The 17,474-nt window shown below is 36.2% G+C and overlaps 1 protein-coding gene across 8 annotated transcripts in view; it reads left to right on the forward strand.

The window, feature by feature from the left end:
* Positions 1-17,474, forward strand: part of LOC121150878 (sodium channel protein type 2 subunit alpha) — an 86,349-nt gene that overhangs the window by 42,974 nt on the left and 25,901 nt on the right. For all 8 annotated transcript variants that reach the window (XM_040972064.1, XM_040972066.1, XM_040972065.1 and 5 more), the window contains 3 exons: positions 2,790-2,963; positions 5,649-6,005; positions 11,612-12,091. In XM_040972064.1, coding sequence (XP_040827998.1) covers positions 2,790-2,963; positions 5,649-6,005; positions 11,612-12,091 — 1,011 coding nt within the window. The remainder of the gene's footprint in view (positions 1-2,789; positions 2,964-5,648; positions 6,006-11,611; positions 12,092-17,474) is intronic.

Here is a 17,474-nt window from a genome sequence, read left to right on the forward strand (position 1 = left end):
GTTGTATATTGATACTGAGGCCTTGTTGGGGCTTTTAACCGACCGGATCTTTACTCTGTTAGACCTATCTTCAGACCATAGAAGGTCTCCCCAGGAGGCCACTGAACTTATCTGGACAATAAGACGCTGAACTTTATGCTAGGCATGTGTTTGCAAGCAATGAATCTCAACTGAACTTGAACTATGGTTATGCAGCAAGGTGGAGGAATCCACCATGGGGGGAGGGGTATGGGGAGGGGTGGGGGGAATCCCCAGCGCCTATAAAACTGTACTACATAATACAGTGTAAGCAACAATAAAAAAAAAAAAAAAAGAATGAATAGGGTCTATCACCATAGTATTAATATAAGTAAAAATGGAACATAAACCATACTAAAAACAAATGTATGCCAACAAATTAGGTGAAAGAAAAGAAATTCCTGGCTCTTGCTCTCTCTTCTTGGTTCCTCTCCCCTGCTCTTCCTCTCTCTCCTCCTTCTTACCTCCCTTCCCTCCCCTTCCCTTGTTCCTGCCCCACTCGGTTCTCTCTCTTCTTCCTTGCTCTCCCCCTCCTCCCCCTTTCCCCTATTCCTGCCCCGCTGAAATAAACTTCCTAAGATAAAAAAAAAAAAAAAAAAAAAAAAAAAAGAAAAGAAATTCCTTAGACGTGACAAGCTATGAAATTTACTAAAGTAAAAATGGAAAACCTGAATAGACGTGAAATAAACAGTAAGTGCAGAATTAATGATTATGAAAAAACTGAACACGCAACACATACAAACTGAAAAGACAAGCCCACACAATTTCCCTGGTAAATTTGCCAAATGTTTAATGAAGTTCCTAACAAAATGTTCCAAAAAAATGGAAGAGAAGGAGATACTTCCTAATCCATTTTACTAGTAATTACCTTTATACCAAAACCAAACACAAACAATACAGGGAAGATCCAGCACAATAACTCAACTGACTAATCCTGCCCTTGCAAGCACCTGGATTCTAAATGGACACAGGTTCATGTCCCAGCTGATCCACTTCCCTTGTAGCTACCCTACTTGTGGCCTGGAACCTACACACATTGAAACAATTCAGCTCAGAACAAAGTGGCCTGGTTTCAGAGGGCAAGACAGGAAGAGAGAGAGAGAAATTTAGTCCATTATTCTACAAGCGGTGAAATTAACCATTAAAAGATAAAGTGAAACACCTTTGACCAGGCAAAGATTTCTTAGAAAAGATATGAAAGATATTTATAGTTATTCAACAACAAAAACAATGAATACTGTGCGCATGGATGAACCTCAATGTCAAGTGTTTAAGATGCCCCTAAGCTTCTCTGATTTCTAACTCAGACATCTAGGTAGAGAAATGTCATTTTTCTGAGCTTACGAGTATGAAAGAGAAAGTGGGAAGGTAAGTTTTGTACTTGTTGCGCTTTAGCAACCCATGAAATAACCATCTGAATGAAGCACTGCATCACCATGTAAGTAGGTAATTCTGGAATTCAGGAGGTATCCTTGAAAAAAAGACCTCGAAAGGCCAAAGGGTTATAAAAATCTTAACTTGCCATAAACAAAACATTAGAGTGCAAAGATCCTAGACAGAGTTTCAAAGAAATTGGAATATTTGTTAGAGGAATTGGGAACCAACAAGGCTGAATGGATCACAGAAGGGAAAGACAGAAAATATTTCTTGGAACAAGGAATAGAAAACAATGTGAAAAAGTAAGATAACTATCACAAATTTCTATTACATCGACTGAGGGTTAGCCATGTTGGTGAAGTTAGTTAAAGTGGTTTATATTGACTAATACTGTGAAGTTGTAGAAAATGGAACTAGTGAAAATAGAAAAGTACAGTTGCCTACAGAGTTTTGGTGCAAGGATTGTGGCAAAGAGAAAGGGATGTGGGTGTGGAAAATAAGAAGAGTTTCTGTGATGACAGTAACTGGCATTTTTAAGGTGGAGAAAGGATTGCGGATCCAATGCTTCCGTCTAACAACCAGTAGGAGGAACAGGTTGAAACTACAGATCAAATGAAATGATGTATTTCTTGTGAAGTCCGAGGGAGATGCATAACACAATTGGAGAGAGATTAGCTCAAAACAGGAGCACTTCTTTCATTTTAACAAGGAGGGAAAATCTAGATATAGAAAGAGCTATACAAGGTCAGTGAATAAAAGGAAATATCCCAGACTGGCTGAGTTCCATTACCTGTGAAAGGCAAGAGTGTTGAAGCAGAGTGCAGTAGGAAAAAAAAAAAAAGTTGAGGCTAGGATGACACAGAGAGTTTGGAAAAGTTTGTTGTGATGGAAAAAGCTGCCTCCCTTTGGCTGGAAAAATAAAAAAACTTAAAACAATCTTATCATTGGTAAGGCTAGTGGTAACAATGTGAATTTCAGGCTCCATGAGCATCCTAGTGACCCTCTGCACAGTCACCAGAGGGGACCAATCCACTGTGCTCGATGACTGAAGTCTAAATTGCTAACTGTTCATTTCGTAAGTGTTTGGAGGGCTAGGGATATCACAAACAGCCCCAGGCAGTCTCACACAAAAAGTCAGATGCCTGTTTCATATGAGAATATAGCTGTTAAATTTTATTGCGTTGATTCATGTGTTCTTTGTTAATTGATTAACATGATCAAATATTAAATACTTACTTGAATACAAAGAACTTGAGAACACCAATTCATTGATCACACACCAGTCTTTAAAAGCAATATTTCATTTTGGCTTTCTGGGAATATATTAAGTTACTCAGTAGTAATTTACATTTCAATGTTATTCACTCATCCAATAAAATACATTTCTTGTTTAGGTCTTCACTGGGATCTTCACTGCAGAAATGTTTCTCAAGATCATTGCCATGGACCCATATTATTACTTTCAAGAAGGCTGGAATATTTTTGATGGTTTTATTGTGAGCCTTAGTTTAATGGAACTCGGTTTAGCCAATGTGGAAGGGTTGTCCGTTCTTCGATCATTTCGTCTGGTAAAGTAACTGGAAATGTCTGATGTATTGTCACGAGTTATTTATTTAGTCTTCATATTTTATAACAAAATTTCACACAATTACAATTTTATTTGAATTCATTTTTAAGCAAATCTGTTGTTGCACCTGATAGTCTTTTTCTTCTTCTTCTTCTTTGGAGAGTCAGAGAGACAGAGAAAGGATGGGAGTTAGGGAGGAAGAAAGAGAGAAAGGAATGTGTGTGAGAGACATTCTCTACTTGTTCATTGTCAGAATGCCTGCAGCTTTAATTTGGGGTGTAAAAGCCAGGGATCACAAGTTCAATCCAAATCTCCCATATGGGTTCCAGAGACCCAGACACTTGAGCCATCTGCTGCTGCAAGGGTGCACTTTTGTAGGAAACTGGAATTTTGGGCTAGGCCTTGGTTCAAACCCAGGAACACTGATGTAGAACACAGGTATCCTAGACAGTGGCTTAAGTGCTAGGACTAAATGCTCTTCTACACTGTAACTTTAATAAACATGTTAAATTTAGTCAAATGAGCAGTGAATAATTTTCTCCTTATTAATTGATAGGTACAATGGAAAGGAAGTAACAGGAAGTCACAGACAATTCACAACTAAGGATACCACAGCTGCCAGTCAGTTATGTTTGCTTTGTGACATTATGCCCAAGGCTTCATCAGGAGCCAATATGGGCTCCCTCTTTCTGGTAGGGGCTCAGGAAAAGATTTCAGTTGAGGGGAGGATAAACAAACAGAACTCCACATACATCTGCTCCTTCAATCAAACTGAAAAGTCACCAAACCTGCTCTGTGAATAGTTACCAATAATGTATTTTGTCACTTTTTAAGTAAATATATTTCATTAATCTTTGTGTTTTGTAAATTTTGAGGTGTTTCAAAGCTAAGGTACAAAATTTCATTTGGCATATGTCCACTGCAATTTGGTACATTTCATTGTATCATAAATTGGCTATAACTTTTTGCAATTTTTAAAGAAGAGGCTGATTATGATTACCAAACACAAATTACTATGTGATTTATCTTAATGTTGAGAACTCACCAGATTTTTTGTGAAATTTAAAATTTCTCCTACAACTTTGAAAGTTGAAAGATGAATTTTAAGTAATTATGATCTTTTTACTTCAAGGATAGCATATATCTAATGTAAAACTATAAGGATGCATGAACTGCAACAAAAATGAAAAATGATTATACGAAATGCATTGGCAACCATTTTTTAAAATGTTTAGCAAATGTTCGTGGTTATGTGAAGTATGTTTGGGGAAAAAGGAAGCATGTATTTAGTTTTTACATAGTGTTTGAGGGTTCTTTGCATAAATTTTTCCCTGGGAATAAATGAAACACATTGAATCTTATATTTGCTGCTTTGGGTCACTTAGAGGCCATTAAACAATGTGCTACTCTCGGCTTGACATTTACTGAAACATCAGAAATAAAGTGCTGCTGCTGTTTAAATACCAATGGCACTTGGGAGGCCTTTATAATATTACAGCCAATGTATCAAACACGGTGGCAGAAGGCCATTTACACAGCATAATGAGTATATTAATTAAGTCACATAAATATTGAAAATGTGCAACTTTTTACTGAAGTTGAAGTGTTTCTTCTGCAAACATAATAGATCTTTTAAAAATAGTCTAGCATTACAGCAAATTAAAAGATATAGTTACAGTAATTAGAAGACTTAGAGAAGTTTGTTTTTCTTCTTACACTCACATAATTTAAGTGTTGATATTATTTGCACGTGTGGCATTTAGCATGAATTTCAACTACACAGGAAAAAAAATATTTTGAAATTGAATATGAGAAATTCTAATGCAGACCCTGGGAGGGTTGATCGTACAAGTAATGGAATTGCTTCCTCTCATGTGAGAGGACTGGATTGAACTCCGGTTTATGGCCTTAATCAACCCCAAGCCACGTTATTAAACACATTTAAGAAGTGATCTGTGTTCAAGAGTCACCCTGTATTTTAAATAAATAAATAAAAATTTAACTTACTTATTGCAGATTTATTTATTTTGAAACTCAGAATTTCAGAGACAGAGAGATAGACAGAGTGAGAAATCGTCTATTGACTAACTGCACAGTTGGCCACAGGCTGAAGCCAGCAGCCAGGAGATTCATCTGGGTCTCCCATGTGGGTGGTGGGGGTTCAAACACCTGGGCTATCTGCTACTGCTTTTCCCAGGCCTATAGCAGGGAGTTGAATAGGAAATAGAGCAGCCAGGAACGTAGTCAGTTTTCATTTTGGATGCTGGAATTGCAGGTTTTACTGGCTATGTAACAATGCCAGCCTCATAAATAAAATGTTTAAATAATAAATAAATGAATACCTCAACTTTTGTGTAATAGAATAGGTGCTAATTAACCACAAGTAATCTCAAATTCCCCAGTCCTTTGAAGAAAAAAAAGATAAGGCAAATGTATCTGCAGGATTCTAGAAACTTTGGCATTTAAAAACTTGTATACTATAATTTATTACATTTATAGTAAAGCTGTTTATGGATTTAAATACTCTATGAGGTTCAGGTAACTGCTGCATTTGCTAGTAGTTTGGCATATAAACAACCTCTTCTTAGTCTACCCCTGAGATTATTAATACTACAAATTTTCCCTATAAAAGAGTAGATTCTTCAGAAATGCAAGACATTAATAGTCATCTTGTTTCTGTTTTCAGCTCAGAGTTTTCAAGTTGGCAAAGTCCTGGCCCACACTAAATATGCTGATTAAGATCATTGGCAATTCCGTGGGGGCTCTGGGAAATCTCACCTTGGTGTTGGCCATCATTGTCTTCATTTTTGCCGTGGTCGGCATGCAGCTCTTTGGTAAGAGCTACAAAGAATGTGTCTGCAAGATCTCCAGTGATTGTGAACTTCCCCGCTGGCACATGCATGACTTCTTTCACTCCTTCCTGATCGTGTTCCGTGTGCTGTGTGGAGAGTGGATAGAGACCATGTGGGACTGTATGGAGGTCGCTGGTCAAACCATGTGCCTTACTGTCTTCATGATGGTCATGGTGATCGGAAACCTAGTGGTATGTAGTAAAAAATATTTTCTTCGTTTTTCAATGATAGATAATGTAACCATGACAAAGGATGTTTAACTGAAGGTGTTATATGTTGTTTATAGTTTTCTTTCCAGTCTATTTCTAATTCTTCACAATTCATATTGACAGAGGCAGAAATGGTTTAGATGATTAAGACAAACACAAGATACCTTCAGAATCCAATTTGTACTTTTCGATCATGCTCTTTGTTATTCTATGGAAAATAGAACTTCTAGATTACATTTAGTTCTTACACTAACGTTGAGATGTATAATAAGAATAGTGACTCCTTCGTAAAACTAACAATAGTATCACTTGAAAATATTTGAAAATTGTTTTTCTTGTATATTTGAGTTAAAAAGCTTGTTAAAAGCACATGGAGTATTGGTGTCTACAAATTGTTTTGTTGGGTCAGTAACACAATGTGCTTGATTTCACATCTTTTCCTATCGTGAATAATGCTGCCATCTAAATTAATACGGCCACTACAGAAAACAGTGTAGAGATTCCTTTAAAACCTAAAATTAGTGGCAAGTAAAATGGCATAGTGAGTTGAATCACAGCTTTGAAAGTGCTTTTCCCATATTGATTCAAGTCCCAGATAAAATTGTTCCAATCCAGTTCCTTACCAACATACCTGAGAAGACAATGGATGATGTTCCAATTACTTGGATTCTTGGCACTGACAAAGGAGGCACAGATGAAAGTTTTGGCTTCTGGCTTGGAACAAACCTCACCCCAGGTGTTGTGATCAGCATGTCTGGGAACTGAATCCGAGAACTGGAAATCTCTCTCCCCTTTGCCTTTCAAGTTAATAATTTTAAAAATCTCTAGAAATAGAATTGCCATATAATCCAGCAATCCCACTACTTGATATACATTAAAAATACGTAGATATATTGTATAAAAGTGATACCAGTTACACCATGTTCATGGCTGTTCTTTTATATGTTTTTAAACTACAACCTACAATAAAACTTTAGAATTCTTGTTTTCAGAAGACAAGAATTGCATAGAACAGAAACAGACAATCATAAGCGTATATTCTGGGTTTGATTTCACAGCTTACACTTGTTGGGGACATATTTGAAGAAGAGAAGGCAGAGAAAAATATCCTTCACCCCCAGTGAGCGAGCAGACAGCAAGAGGCAGTTCTGGGAGAAAAGCAAAACATGAAGTTTGGGGCTGGACTTTGAAGGGACTAATTTGTGAAAAGGCTGGCCATGCATAATTAAGTCAAAGCATAACTAAGGCAATTCAAACTTGCAAATGGATTTTGATCAGGAATTGATAATTAGAAACAGATATTTTGATAAAATTTAGGGAGCAGGACAATGTGCAGATATTTTTTTTAAAGACTTATTTTTATTATTTTTTTATTGGAAAGGCGGATATACAGAGAGGAGAGACAGAGAGGAAGATCTTCCATCCGATGATTCACTCCCCAAGTGAGCGCAATGGCCGATACTATGCCCATCCGAAGCCAGGAGCCTCTTCCGGGTCTCCCGCGCAGGTGCAGGGTCTCAAAGCTTTGGGCCGTCCTCGACTGCTTTCCTGGGCCACAGGCAGGGAGCTGGAAGGAAAGCGGGGCTGCCGGGATTAGAACTGGCGCCCATATGAGATCCTGGGGGCGTGCAAGGCAAGGACCTTAATCACTGTGCCATCGCGCCGGGCCCCAATGTGCAGATATTTAAAGAGGAAAAACACCAACCTACCCCATATTGTCTGTTAGTTTGCTGAAGTAAAGCACATCTCTCTGATATACTACAGTATATAAAATTCAAATTAAAAGAAACTTTCAAAGCTATCAGGTATGTATATCAGAGAATGAGAGAGAGAAAGAGTCTTATTCACTTAATTACTCCCCCAAATGTCTGCAGTGGCCAGTCCTGGGCCTGGCTGACTGCATCACCCAGAGGCTCAATCCAGGTCTCCACATATGTGGCAAGAACCCAATTAATTAGTTCAGCTGTCACCACTATCACCAAGGGATGGATTAGGAGGAAGTTGTTCAGAAGCCAAAGCAGGTATTGATCCCCTGGTCTCTCGCGTAGAAAACAAGTCAGCATCCTAACCAACATCTCAACTGCGAGGCCAAACACCTCCTCCTGAACTCTGTGTTCTTAATTTGCCATGGATACCACCAGCGCCTGGGCAAGAGGTTATACAGATACCCTGTAGTGTCAAAAGAAGCCTAAGTGAAGATTAGCTTAGTCTACACACACAGAGGTATCTAGAAAAATAATGTGAATAGGGAGATGGTGGAGCACAAGATAGGTTGGATGGAATGAAGGATAATGAAAACCACTAGGTTCATCATGGTCTGAGAACTGTGCTGGGAACCATGCAGATTCTTTCACTGATTCCCTAAACCAGACATGTCAGCTGTCTCTGGTAAAATTACCATGTTTGTTTTACAAACAAAGAGACAGAGGCTCATATTAGTTGTGCTATTTATCTAGAATCATATGATTAATGAGTATTAGAAACTTGATTTTTAGCCTGCCCATTAACCTTGAAATATGTTCCTCATTTTTCAAAAAAAAGAAAGAAATATATATATATAATAAATACCCTGATAGAAATTAGTTTCTAACAGTTATTTTAAGAAAAGTTTTATCTATTTACTCATTTAAAAAATGAAGTGGAGAAGAGGGGTTGGAGAGAGAGATTGAGAGATCCATCTTATGTCTACTGACTCACATTCAAATGTATACAAGAGCAAAATCTGAGAAAGGCTGAAGTCTGGAGCCAAGAATTTCATCCTGGTCTTCCACAAGACTAACAGGAACCCAAGCACTATGCCATCCTCTACTGTCTTCCAAAGTGCCACCAGAAAAAACGAAATAGAGAGCTGAGGGACCAGGACTCAAACCACCACTCAAATGAGATGTGGGTGTTGCAAGCAACAGCTTAGCTTATTGTGCTGTAACTCTTATCTCTTAAAAAAATCACACATGTGTATTGATGGCATAAAAAGGTCATTTTCATTGAATATTTTTTCCTGACAAGGGGAGAACAGTGGAGTAAGTAGTAAGTTATCAATTCATGATATATTATATGAGCAGTAAAAATGAAAAATAACCGTAATGACACTGACAATACTAACAGAAAACAATCATCAAACAAGGTGGAAATGAAAGACTGTTTCCTTATTCATCCTGTAACCATAACAAGAACAAACATCACAAAATCGTATTATCAAAATGACACAGCTTCTCTAATTTTTTATATTCTATTTATTTGAAGAAGTTACAGCAAATGAGGGAGAGACAGAGATCTTCCATTCGTTGGTTCACTTCCAAGGTATCTGCAATAGCTGTAGCTGGGTCAGGCCAAAGCCCAGAGCCAGGAACTTCATCCAGGTCTCTCACATGGCTGGGAGAGACCCAAGCACTTGGCCATCTTTTTCTACTTTTTGCAGGCCATTAGCAGGAAGCTGGGGAGAAAGAACAGCTGAGACCAAATGGTCTCAGGTTGGGCTGTACTTGCTGCACCACAATGCTGGCCCACCTTTCCTAGTGATTAAGTGTGATCTTAAACAAGTAAAGCCTTACAGAATCTCCAGTCTTCTTACCTATAAATAATAAGTCCTGCTTTGTGAAACTGCTGTAAGTTTTAAGTCATCTGAATCTTGTAAAATGTTAGCATAAACCAGATGCTCACAAAGAGCTACTTTCATTCTTTCTTTAATTATCAATATTGCTTTAGGATATGACTCTTTAAAGCATGTTTCTGACCTAAAAAGCTTCCACTCTATCAGCAAAAAGAATCTAATACAATGTGATAGAGATGAGAGTGAAGGAATTAGCAAAGACAGGATGAGAAAGGGGAACAAGCCAAATAAACAGAAGAATAAATTACTTTATAAGTAGAGTGACTTGCCCAGTACATTAAAGCAATAGTGACTAGATCTCATACTAGGAGTTCTGACTGACAGATAACAGGAAAAATTCACTTAATAAATAAGGATTAATTAACAAACTTTAATTAACATGAATACATTTTAGGGAAATAAATCAAGGAAGTACTCAAGAGCAAAAATTTATTTCATTATATATAAAAATGAAATGTAATATTTAATTTTATTTTCCTTCTTTTATCTCTTTCATCTACACAAAGGTAAATCAAAATAAAATAATTTTATCCTGGAAAAAAAAAACTTGCAGAAGTAAATGATGACTTAGTATAATCAGGTGCTATCACATAGGGATTCTTGGATGGGTCACTAAAATCTTTCAAAAGTATTTGCAGTCCTTGTTGAATTTTATATATTTTTATCATTTGTAAATGTTAATTTATTTGCAATTATTTATTTAAAAAGTAAATATACAGGGCCTGGCGCAATAGCTTAGTGGCTAAAGTCCTCGCCTTGCATGTGCCCGGATCCCATATGGCTGCCAGTTCTAATCCTGACAGCCTCACTGCCCATCCAGCTCCCTGCTTGTGGCCTGGGAAAACAGTCAAGGATGGCCCAAAGCCTTGGGACCCTGCACCCATGTGGGAGACCTGGAAGAAGTTCCAGGCTCCTGGCTTTGGATTGGCTCAGCTCTAGCCGTTGCGGCCGCTTGGGGAGTGAACCATCGGAAGGAAGATCTTCCTCTCTGTCTGTCCTCCTCTCTGTATATCTGCCTTTCTGATAAAAGTAATAAATAAATCTTAAAAAAAAAAAAGAAAGATAAAGATACAGACATAGATTTTTCAATTGCTGATTCACTCCTCCATTGTTCACAGCAGTTGTTACTGGGTCAGGCTGAAAACAGATGTCTGGATGCCAGTGTTAATCTGACATGGGTGGCATAATTTGAGCAGGAAGCTGGAATCTGAAACAAAGCCAGGACTTAAATTCAAGAACTCTGATATAGAATACAGACATTTCAAGCATCATCTAAATCACTGCTCTGGATCTCTGCCCTTTTCTTACTTTTGTTTATTTAATCACCATTGTTTAACCTAACCTACTACTTTCACACAAAGGAAAAGTTAAGCGTCAGTAGCTTAATAGAAAGATATCAATAGAGCAGAATGCAGCATCGTTTCTATTGGAATTTTACTTAATTTTTTCCCCAGGATTCTTTGATACCTCTGTTCTGTTTATATGCGTTTGCCCAACTTTCCTGTTAGTAACCTTCTTTTATTCTGTGTGCTTCAATAACCAGGGAATCATGAATACTATCTGTCAAATCCTGAAAAAATATATGACTTAATCCTGTATCCCTGGGAATGACTGACTCTTTAGAAAATTACCTCCTTCTGAATTCTCACAATGATTTCTCATCACCAAACCTTTCACTCATATCACTAAGACCAATTTGTGGAAGCCCAGTTTACAGAAAAATTTGTGGTCCTATTCATGGTACTAAAAATACCTGATCAATATCGATTCTATGCAATGATGGCCTCAGGATTTTGCAATGACAAGATCTGATATATTGATCAGGTATTTTTAAATTCTTTCATTTTTGAGGACTGTTCATCATTAACTAGAAAAAAAAATCCTTAACATACAGTAAGTTGTAGGAATGCTTTAGGAGATTCAGTTAGAACGATTCAAATGACAGAGTCTGTGATTGCCTGTTCGTACTCTCTTTTAGGTTCTGAACCTGTTTCTGGCCTTGCTCTTAAGTTCCTTCAGCTCTGACAACCTTGCTGCCACTGATGATGATAATGAAATGAACAACCTCCAGATTGCTGTGGGAAGGATGCAGAAAGGAATTGATTTTGTTAAAAGAAAAATACGTGAATTTATTCAGAAAGCTTTTGTTAGAAAGCAGAAAGCTCTAGATGAAATTAAACCTCTTGAAGATCTAAATAACAAAAAAGACAGCTGCATTTCCAACCATACCACCATAGAAATAGGCAAGGATCTTAACTATCTCAAAGACGGAAATGGCACTACCAGTGGCATAGGCAGCAGCGTGGAGAAGTATGTCGTGGACGAAAGTGATTACATGTCATTTATAAACAACCCCAGCCTCACGGTGACAGTACCAATTGCTGTTGGGGAATCTGACTTTGAAAACTTGAATACTGAAGAATTCAGCAGTGAATCAGATATGGAAGAAAGCAAAGAGGTAGGAATTTTAAAATAAGGAGGTATTTTTGCAATTCTACACTTCTATTACTTTAAAATTATTAGATGCTCTTAAGTTGTATGCTTCCTTTCCAGAAGATTAAGAAAATATCTATTGGCATCTTTTCAGTGGCAAAGTAGTAAATTAGTACATTGATGACAGATTAAAATATATGCAAATATAAGATGTGTCTTATTTTTTCAAATATTCATTGCTTGGTATCCTTGATAATAGCGTAGACTAATGTGAAATTTCCCAAATACATTAAAATGATTTTAGATTTGCAAAAATGCCTTGCTTGTACATTTTTGTCTTTTATGAAATGTTTAATAAAGCATTATGTTATTTAGCTTGCACAGGCATAATAACTTATGGAAATCTGATTGGGGTGTTGGCTTGATATCTATGTGCAGTGTTCTGTTTACTGAAGCAATTTTTTAAGGAATAGAAGTAGTGACAAAAAATCATGTTACAAATATTTTTATCCTAATAAGCATGCTGTTTAAACAAAAAGAAAACTTCAATACATTGAAGGATGCAAAATTCTGTATTCATCAGGTCAATAGACAGCCATATTCTGGTAACATAAGGTATCCTTTGTTTTACAGAATGTGAGCTAGACAATGTTTGTGGTTTGTCTTGTTTGTATTAACCTGTAGATTAGTAGGTGCTGAGTTACAACAGAGAGAGGTGAATTAAATATCTTACCGTGGGGATTTTTAACTCTATAAAAATGAAATTAAGATGCTTAGTAACAAATTCTTACATTAACAAAGATAGACGTTCACAGCAAAGGTTTGCCCCTTTTCATTGGAAATGCTTGGCAGGAAGACGAAGCTCTTCATGACTGTTCTTACATTAAGACAGATGATGTGGCAATTTGGTACAGAGTAGTACAAAACTTAAGTAATTTGGCATAATTTTTAATCTGTTCTCATGAGAATTTCAGGTAAATTATAATTTCAAGGATAGCATATTTTTAAGAAGAGCACTCTGGATCTTTCAGACAGTATGATTTTATGTACTTCAAAACATTATTCAAGAATAATCTGCATTCTATCTTTGTTTTGGGGTAAACTTGCTCTTTATAAGTTGTTATATAGATAGATATTTAACATTAAATTAAAACTGCTTAAACACTGGTGCTAAATATTAAAATATAAGTGAAAGGATAAGAGATACTAGTTTAACACATAATTGAAGACATTCAGTGATGAAATAGTAGACCATAGCTTGGAGAAAAGAATTACTGAAGTTAGTTGAACTCACATTTTTATTAACTGAACTAGCATTTTTTTAAAGGTGTAATAATAATGTGGCAAACTTGACAATAAAATTTTAAAAGAATATAATGATGAAAAGATTGGATCTGATTTCCTCTATTATACTTAAATAGCTAAAGTCAGCATTTAGAAAATAGAATTTTAATATGTATTGTCTTCTTAGTCTTTTGGCATTGTATCTAAATGTAGATTTTTCCCATATAGAATATTTAGTGTGCTATATAAACTAAGAATTATAATTATAAAGAATCAAATGCTAGAGTCAATTAGCTACCTTGATGTTAAAGTTGATACTTGGAAAATGATTAATTTAATGGCATTATAGCAAACTTTCTAGATATAAATTTGTAAACAAAGAAAGGATTGTGTTAACTGGCTGATCAAGAAAATTTTTAGATTTTAATTTTGTAGAGTTTTATTTTGTGACTTTACACTATAAAATAAACCAGAATCAAAATAACTTTCCAAGAATTTAAAACTCTCCCCTTGAAAAATATGTTTTTCAGTATTTGCCTTCTGTTAATTTTTGTTTGACCATTTTTTGATTGGTTGGATGGGATTTTGCTAGATGGGTTGAGTGTAAAATATTGAATTAGTAAGCAAGAAAGAAAATGAGTCTTATTACTATTCCTTTATGTGATTTTTACTGTTAAAGAGAAAATTATTCAGTTTCTATTTTGCAATATTTAAGTGCATTTCTTGTTTTATGAGGCATTTTAGCTGAGTGGACTCAGGTTTGCTGGTGTTTTCCTATGTCTGTGTGATTTTTTTTGTATCTTTCTATATATTATCTACAGTGTATCATTTAAGATTCATGTCATAACACTATATGCTTTAACTCTTTTATGTTATTTTGACTATACTTAGCATAATTATGACTGATTTCACTTTTAGAGTTTTTATTAATATTGAAACCATGCTTGAATAATTATTTTTCGAAGTAAAATTGAATAGTGCAATAATGGTGACCTTCACTGCTTACCATTCTTACTTCTCACAGGGGTAAAATCAAGCTGGAGCCATCAAGAATACAGCTCTGGTGTTTTTTAACAAGTCAGAGGCTCGTGCCACCACTTTTATCCAGGTTACCCAAGCAAGTTGTGCATATATCAATATAATCAATTTCTAAATGACTTTTGACTGGCCTGCATGTTACTCAGCTATGTTCCTTGCCCATCCATTGGCAGTAAAATAAGAACATGCACAGCTGCTCTTATGCTGAGTCATAGGAAGCATGGTCAGGCAAGTTTGACAACCCTAAGTTTCTTTCTTTCTTTCTTTTCTTTTTTTTTTTTCTTTTTAAGATTTAGCGGCTGATTTTCTTACATAGATTTTAATAGAAGTCGTATTCAATGAAAAGTAAAAGTGCATGGCTTTATTATTTATTTAATTCCATGTAGTGTTTCAAAATTTTGAAAAATGCTAAAGGCTCAAAGGAGTAACAGGGATATTACAAAAATTTTTCTCAGAGAAGTTTTCTTGCTCCTACCTTTACGTTTTTAGTACAGCACAAATGAAAGTACTTGCTGGTAATTTTTCTGGTTAATGCCATTCTATCATTTTCTGAAGAAAAATTCACAGATTAAAGCAATCCCTTATTCATGTGTAAAATTCCTAAATGATGTTTTAATGTGCTATATGTAAATGAATTGCCGTGTTTGTCTTGGCTGCTAGCTGCGTGAGTATAATTTTTATCTGCTTCATTTTAGAGAAAAAATGATATTGCTTTATTTAGCAATTGGCCAAAAATAGTTTGAATTTAGAATATGATTCCCTTGGAGATTTATCTTATATTTATCCTTAAAACTCCTAGACTGAAAAAAATAATTGTCTTCTGTTCACACAGAGGGAGAGGAAAAGGGTGTGCTCATTCTTCAAGTCAACCTTCTTCATCTAATTTATCCTTTGTCCTTGATGGGGTTTCACACTCAATTTCATCTAGACCTACTGAAAAACTTTCTCCTGAATAATATTGCTTCAGTAGGTCTAACCACACACGCTTCACACCTGTAAGGGACGAAACTGGAGAACTCTTGCTGCATTACTGTATTTCAAACAAGGAGACTGCTTATCCTCTGACTCACAGCAGTCCTGCTAAGGACTCCAGTTAGGGCTCCATGCATATTCTGGTATTGAAATCAGAGCTTTATGCACAAATATTCAGTTGGTTTGGGAAAATTTAATCCTTTCTAAAAAGAAAGAATATTAAGTATGTTGTAATTTATATAACAATTCCTCTCTTCTTCCATTAAAACTGTGAATCAAATTATATATACTTATATATAGAGAGAGAGACAAATTGTTTTTTTCGCTTCTTTGAAAATAGCAATCCTTATGGTGTTCCTGGAATGTTCCTTTATACTATTGAAAAAAATATTCAGTTAGAGGTCCTATTTTTTTCAGGAAACATAATGCTTTATATTTTTGAGGAATAGATTCAAATAAATGGAATTCAAAATCAATATTTGCTCAGTCTTAACTACAGATGCACACGTATAAACAGGAACAAAATGTGTTTTTTTTTTTCCTAGTTTGAAGTAACTCATCAAAATATAATCGCTTATTTTCCAAGTTCCTTGGAAAGAGCAAAAGTTACTTTTATTTTTATCTGAGCATAATATTTTTGCAAGTTTGTGTGTAGAAAGATAAAGGAGACAAAATTACAATCAGTAAGTTATCTATCCACCACTACAGGAAATTTGTCTGGAGAGTGGAAAAACACAGACTGAAGAGGAATCAGTGTGGTCACATTATTCTGAACTTTCGAACTACTGAAATTTCAAATTTCTTTGAGAAATTGTCACAAAATGTCCACTCTCTAAATGGATAGGCTGACTTCCAAGATAAGGGGAGCGGGAAGGGCCAGAATGCCTGAATCTAAAGTTTTATTTTGATTAAAATGTAGTACTTATAGGAAATTTTTCTCGATTTTTCATGTAAAATGACTGACTTGTCAGAGCAGATTTGGGTTAATCTACCTTCTAAAGTTATTTAAATTAAATTCCCAATTTCTTAGTATTTATGCTTGGAATAAAGATATTGTTCTAAATTTTGTATGTCATTTACTAATTATGTTTTTTAATAAAGATTTTTTTTATTGCAAAGTCAGATATATAGAGAGGAGGAGAGAGAGAGAGGAAGATCTTCCATCCAGTGATTCACTCCCCAAGTGAGCCGCAACGGCCGATACTATGCCATTCCGAAGCCAGGATCCAGGAACTTCCTTCGGGTACCCCACATGGGTGCAGGGTCCCAAAGCTTTGGGCCGTCCTCAACTGCTTTCCCAGGCCACAAGCAGGGAGCTGGAAGGGAAGTGGGGCTGCCGGGATTAGAACTGGCGCCCATATGGGATCCTGGGGTATTCAAGGCGAGGACTTCAGCCTCTAGGCCACGCCAACAGACCCACTAATCATGTTTTGTTTTAAAATGTCTTAAATTCATGAGAAACAAGTGTTCCTGTGAAAAACTTAATAGGAAATCAGACTTTCCTTTTTTATTATGAATATTTAAAAATAATTTACCTTTGTATACCTAGTTTACTTTCTGAAGGAAGTGCTATTTTTTTTAGTGCTTTTTTTTAAAAGATTTATTTTATTATTATTTTTTTTATCGGAATGTCAGATATACAGAGAGGAGGTGAGACAGAGAGAAAGATCTAGCGTCTGATGGTTCACTCACGAATGTGACCACGATGGCCACAGCTGAGCCAATCCAAAGCCAGGAGCCCAGAGCTTCTTCCAGGTCTCCCACATGGGTGCAGGGTCCCAAGGCTTTGGGCCGTCCTTGACTGCTTTCCCAGGCCACAAGCAGGGAGCTGGATGGGAAGCGAGGCTGCCAGGATTAGAACTGGTGCCCATATGGGATCCTGGCACATTTAAGGCGGGGATTTTAGCTGCTAGGCTAGTGCCCAGGGTCCTGAAGGAAGTACTATTAATGTTTAGTATTGATTCATCACGACATGGAGTAAAATCTGAAGTGCAGTATTAAAAAAATACAAAATGGAATATTGCATCTTGAAGTTTATTAGACTATTAGGTAGCATGTGATTCATTCCTGCTTACTTCATGTGAATGGGATTACCTCCCACTTGGAATTCAGCA

This window comes from Ochotona curzoniae, unplaced genomic scaffold (assembly GCF_017591425.1).
Source record: "Ochotona curzoniae isolate NIBS_2020 unplaced genomic scaffold, NIBS_Ocur_1.0 contig_2210, whole genome shotgun sequence".
In the NCBI taxonomy this organism is placed as follows: domain Eukaryota; kingdom Metazoa; phylum Chordata; class Mammalia; order Lagomorpha; family Ochotonidae; genus Ochotona; species Ochotona curzoniae.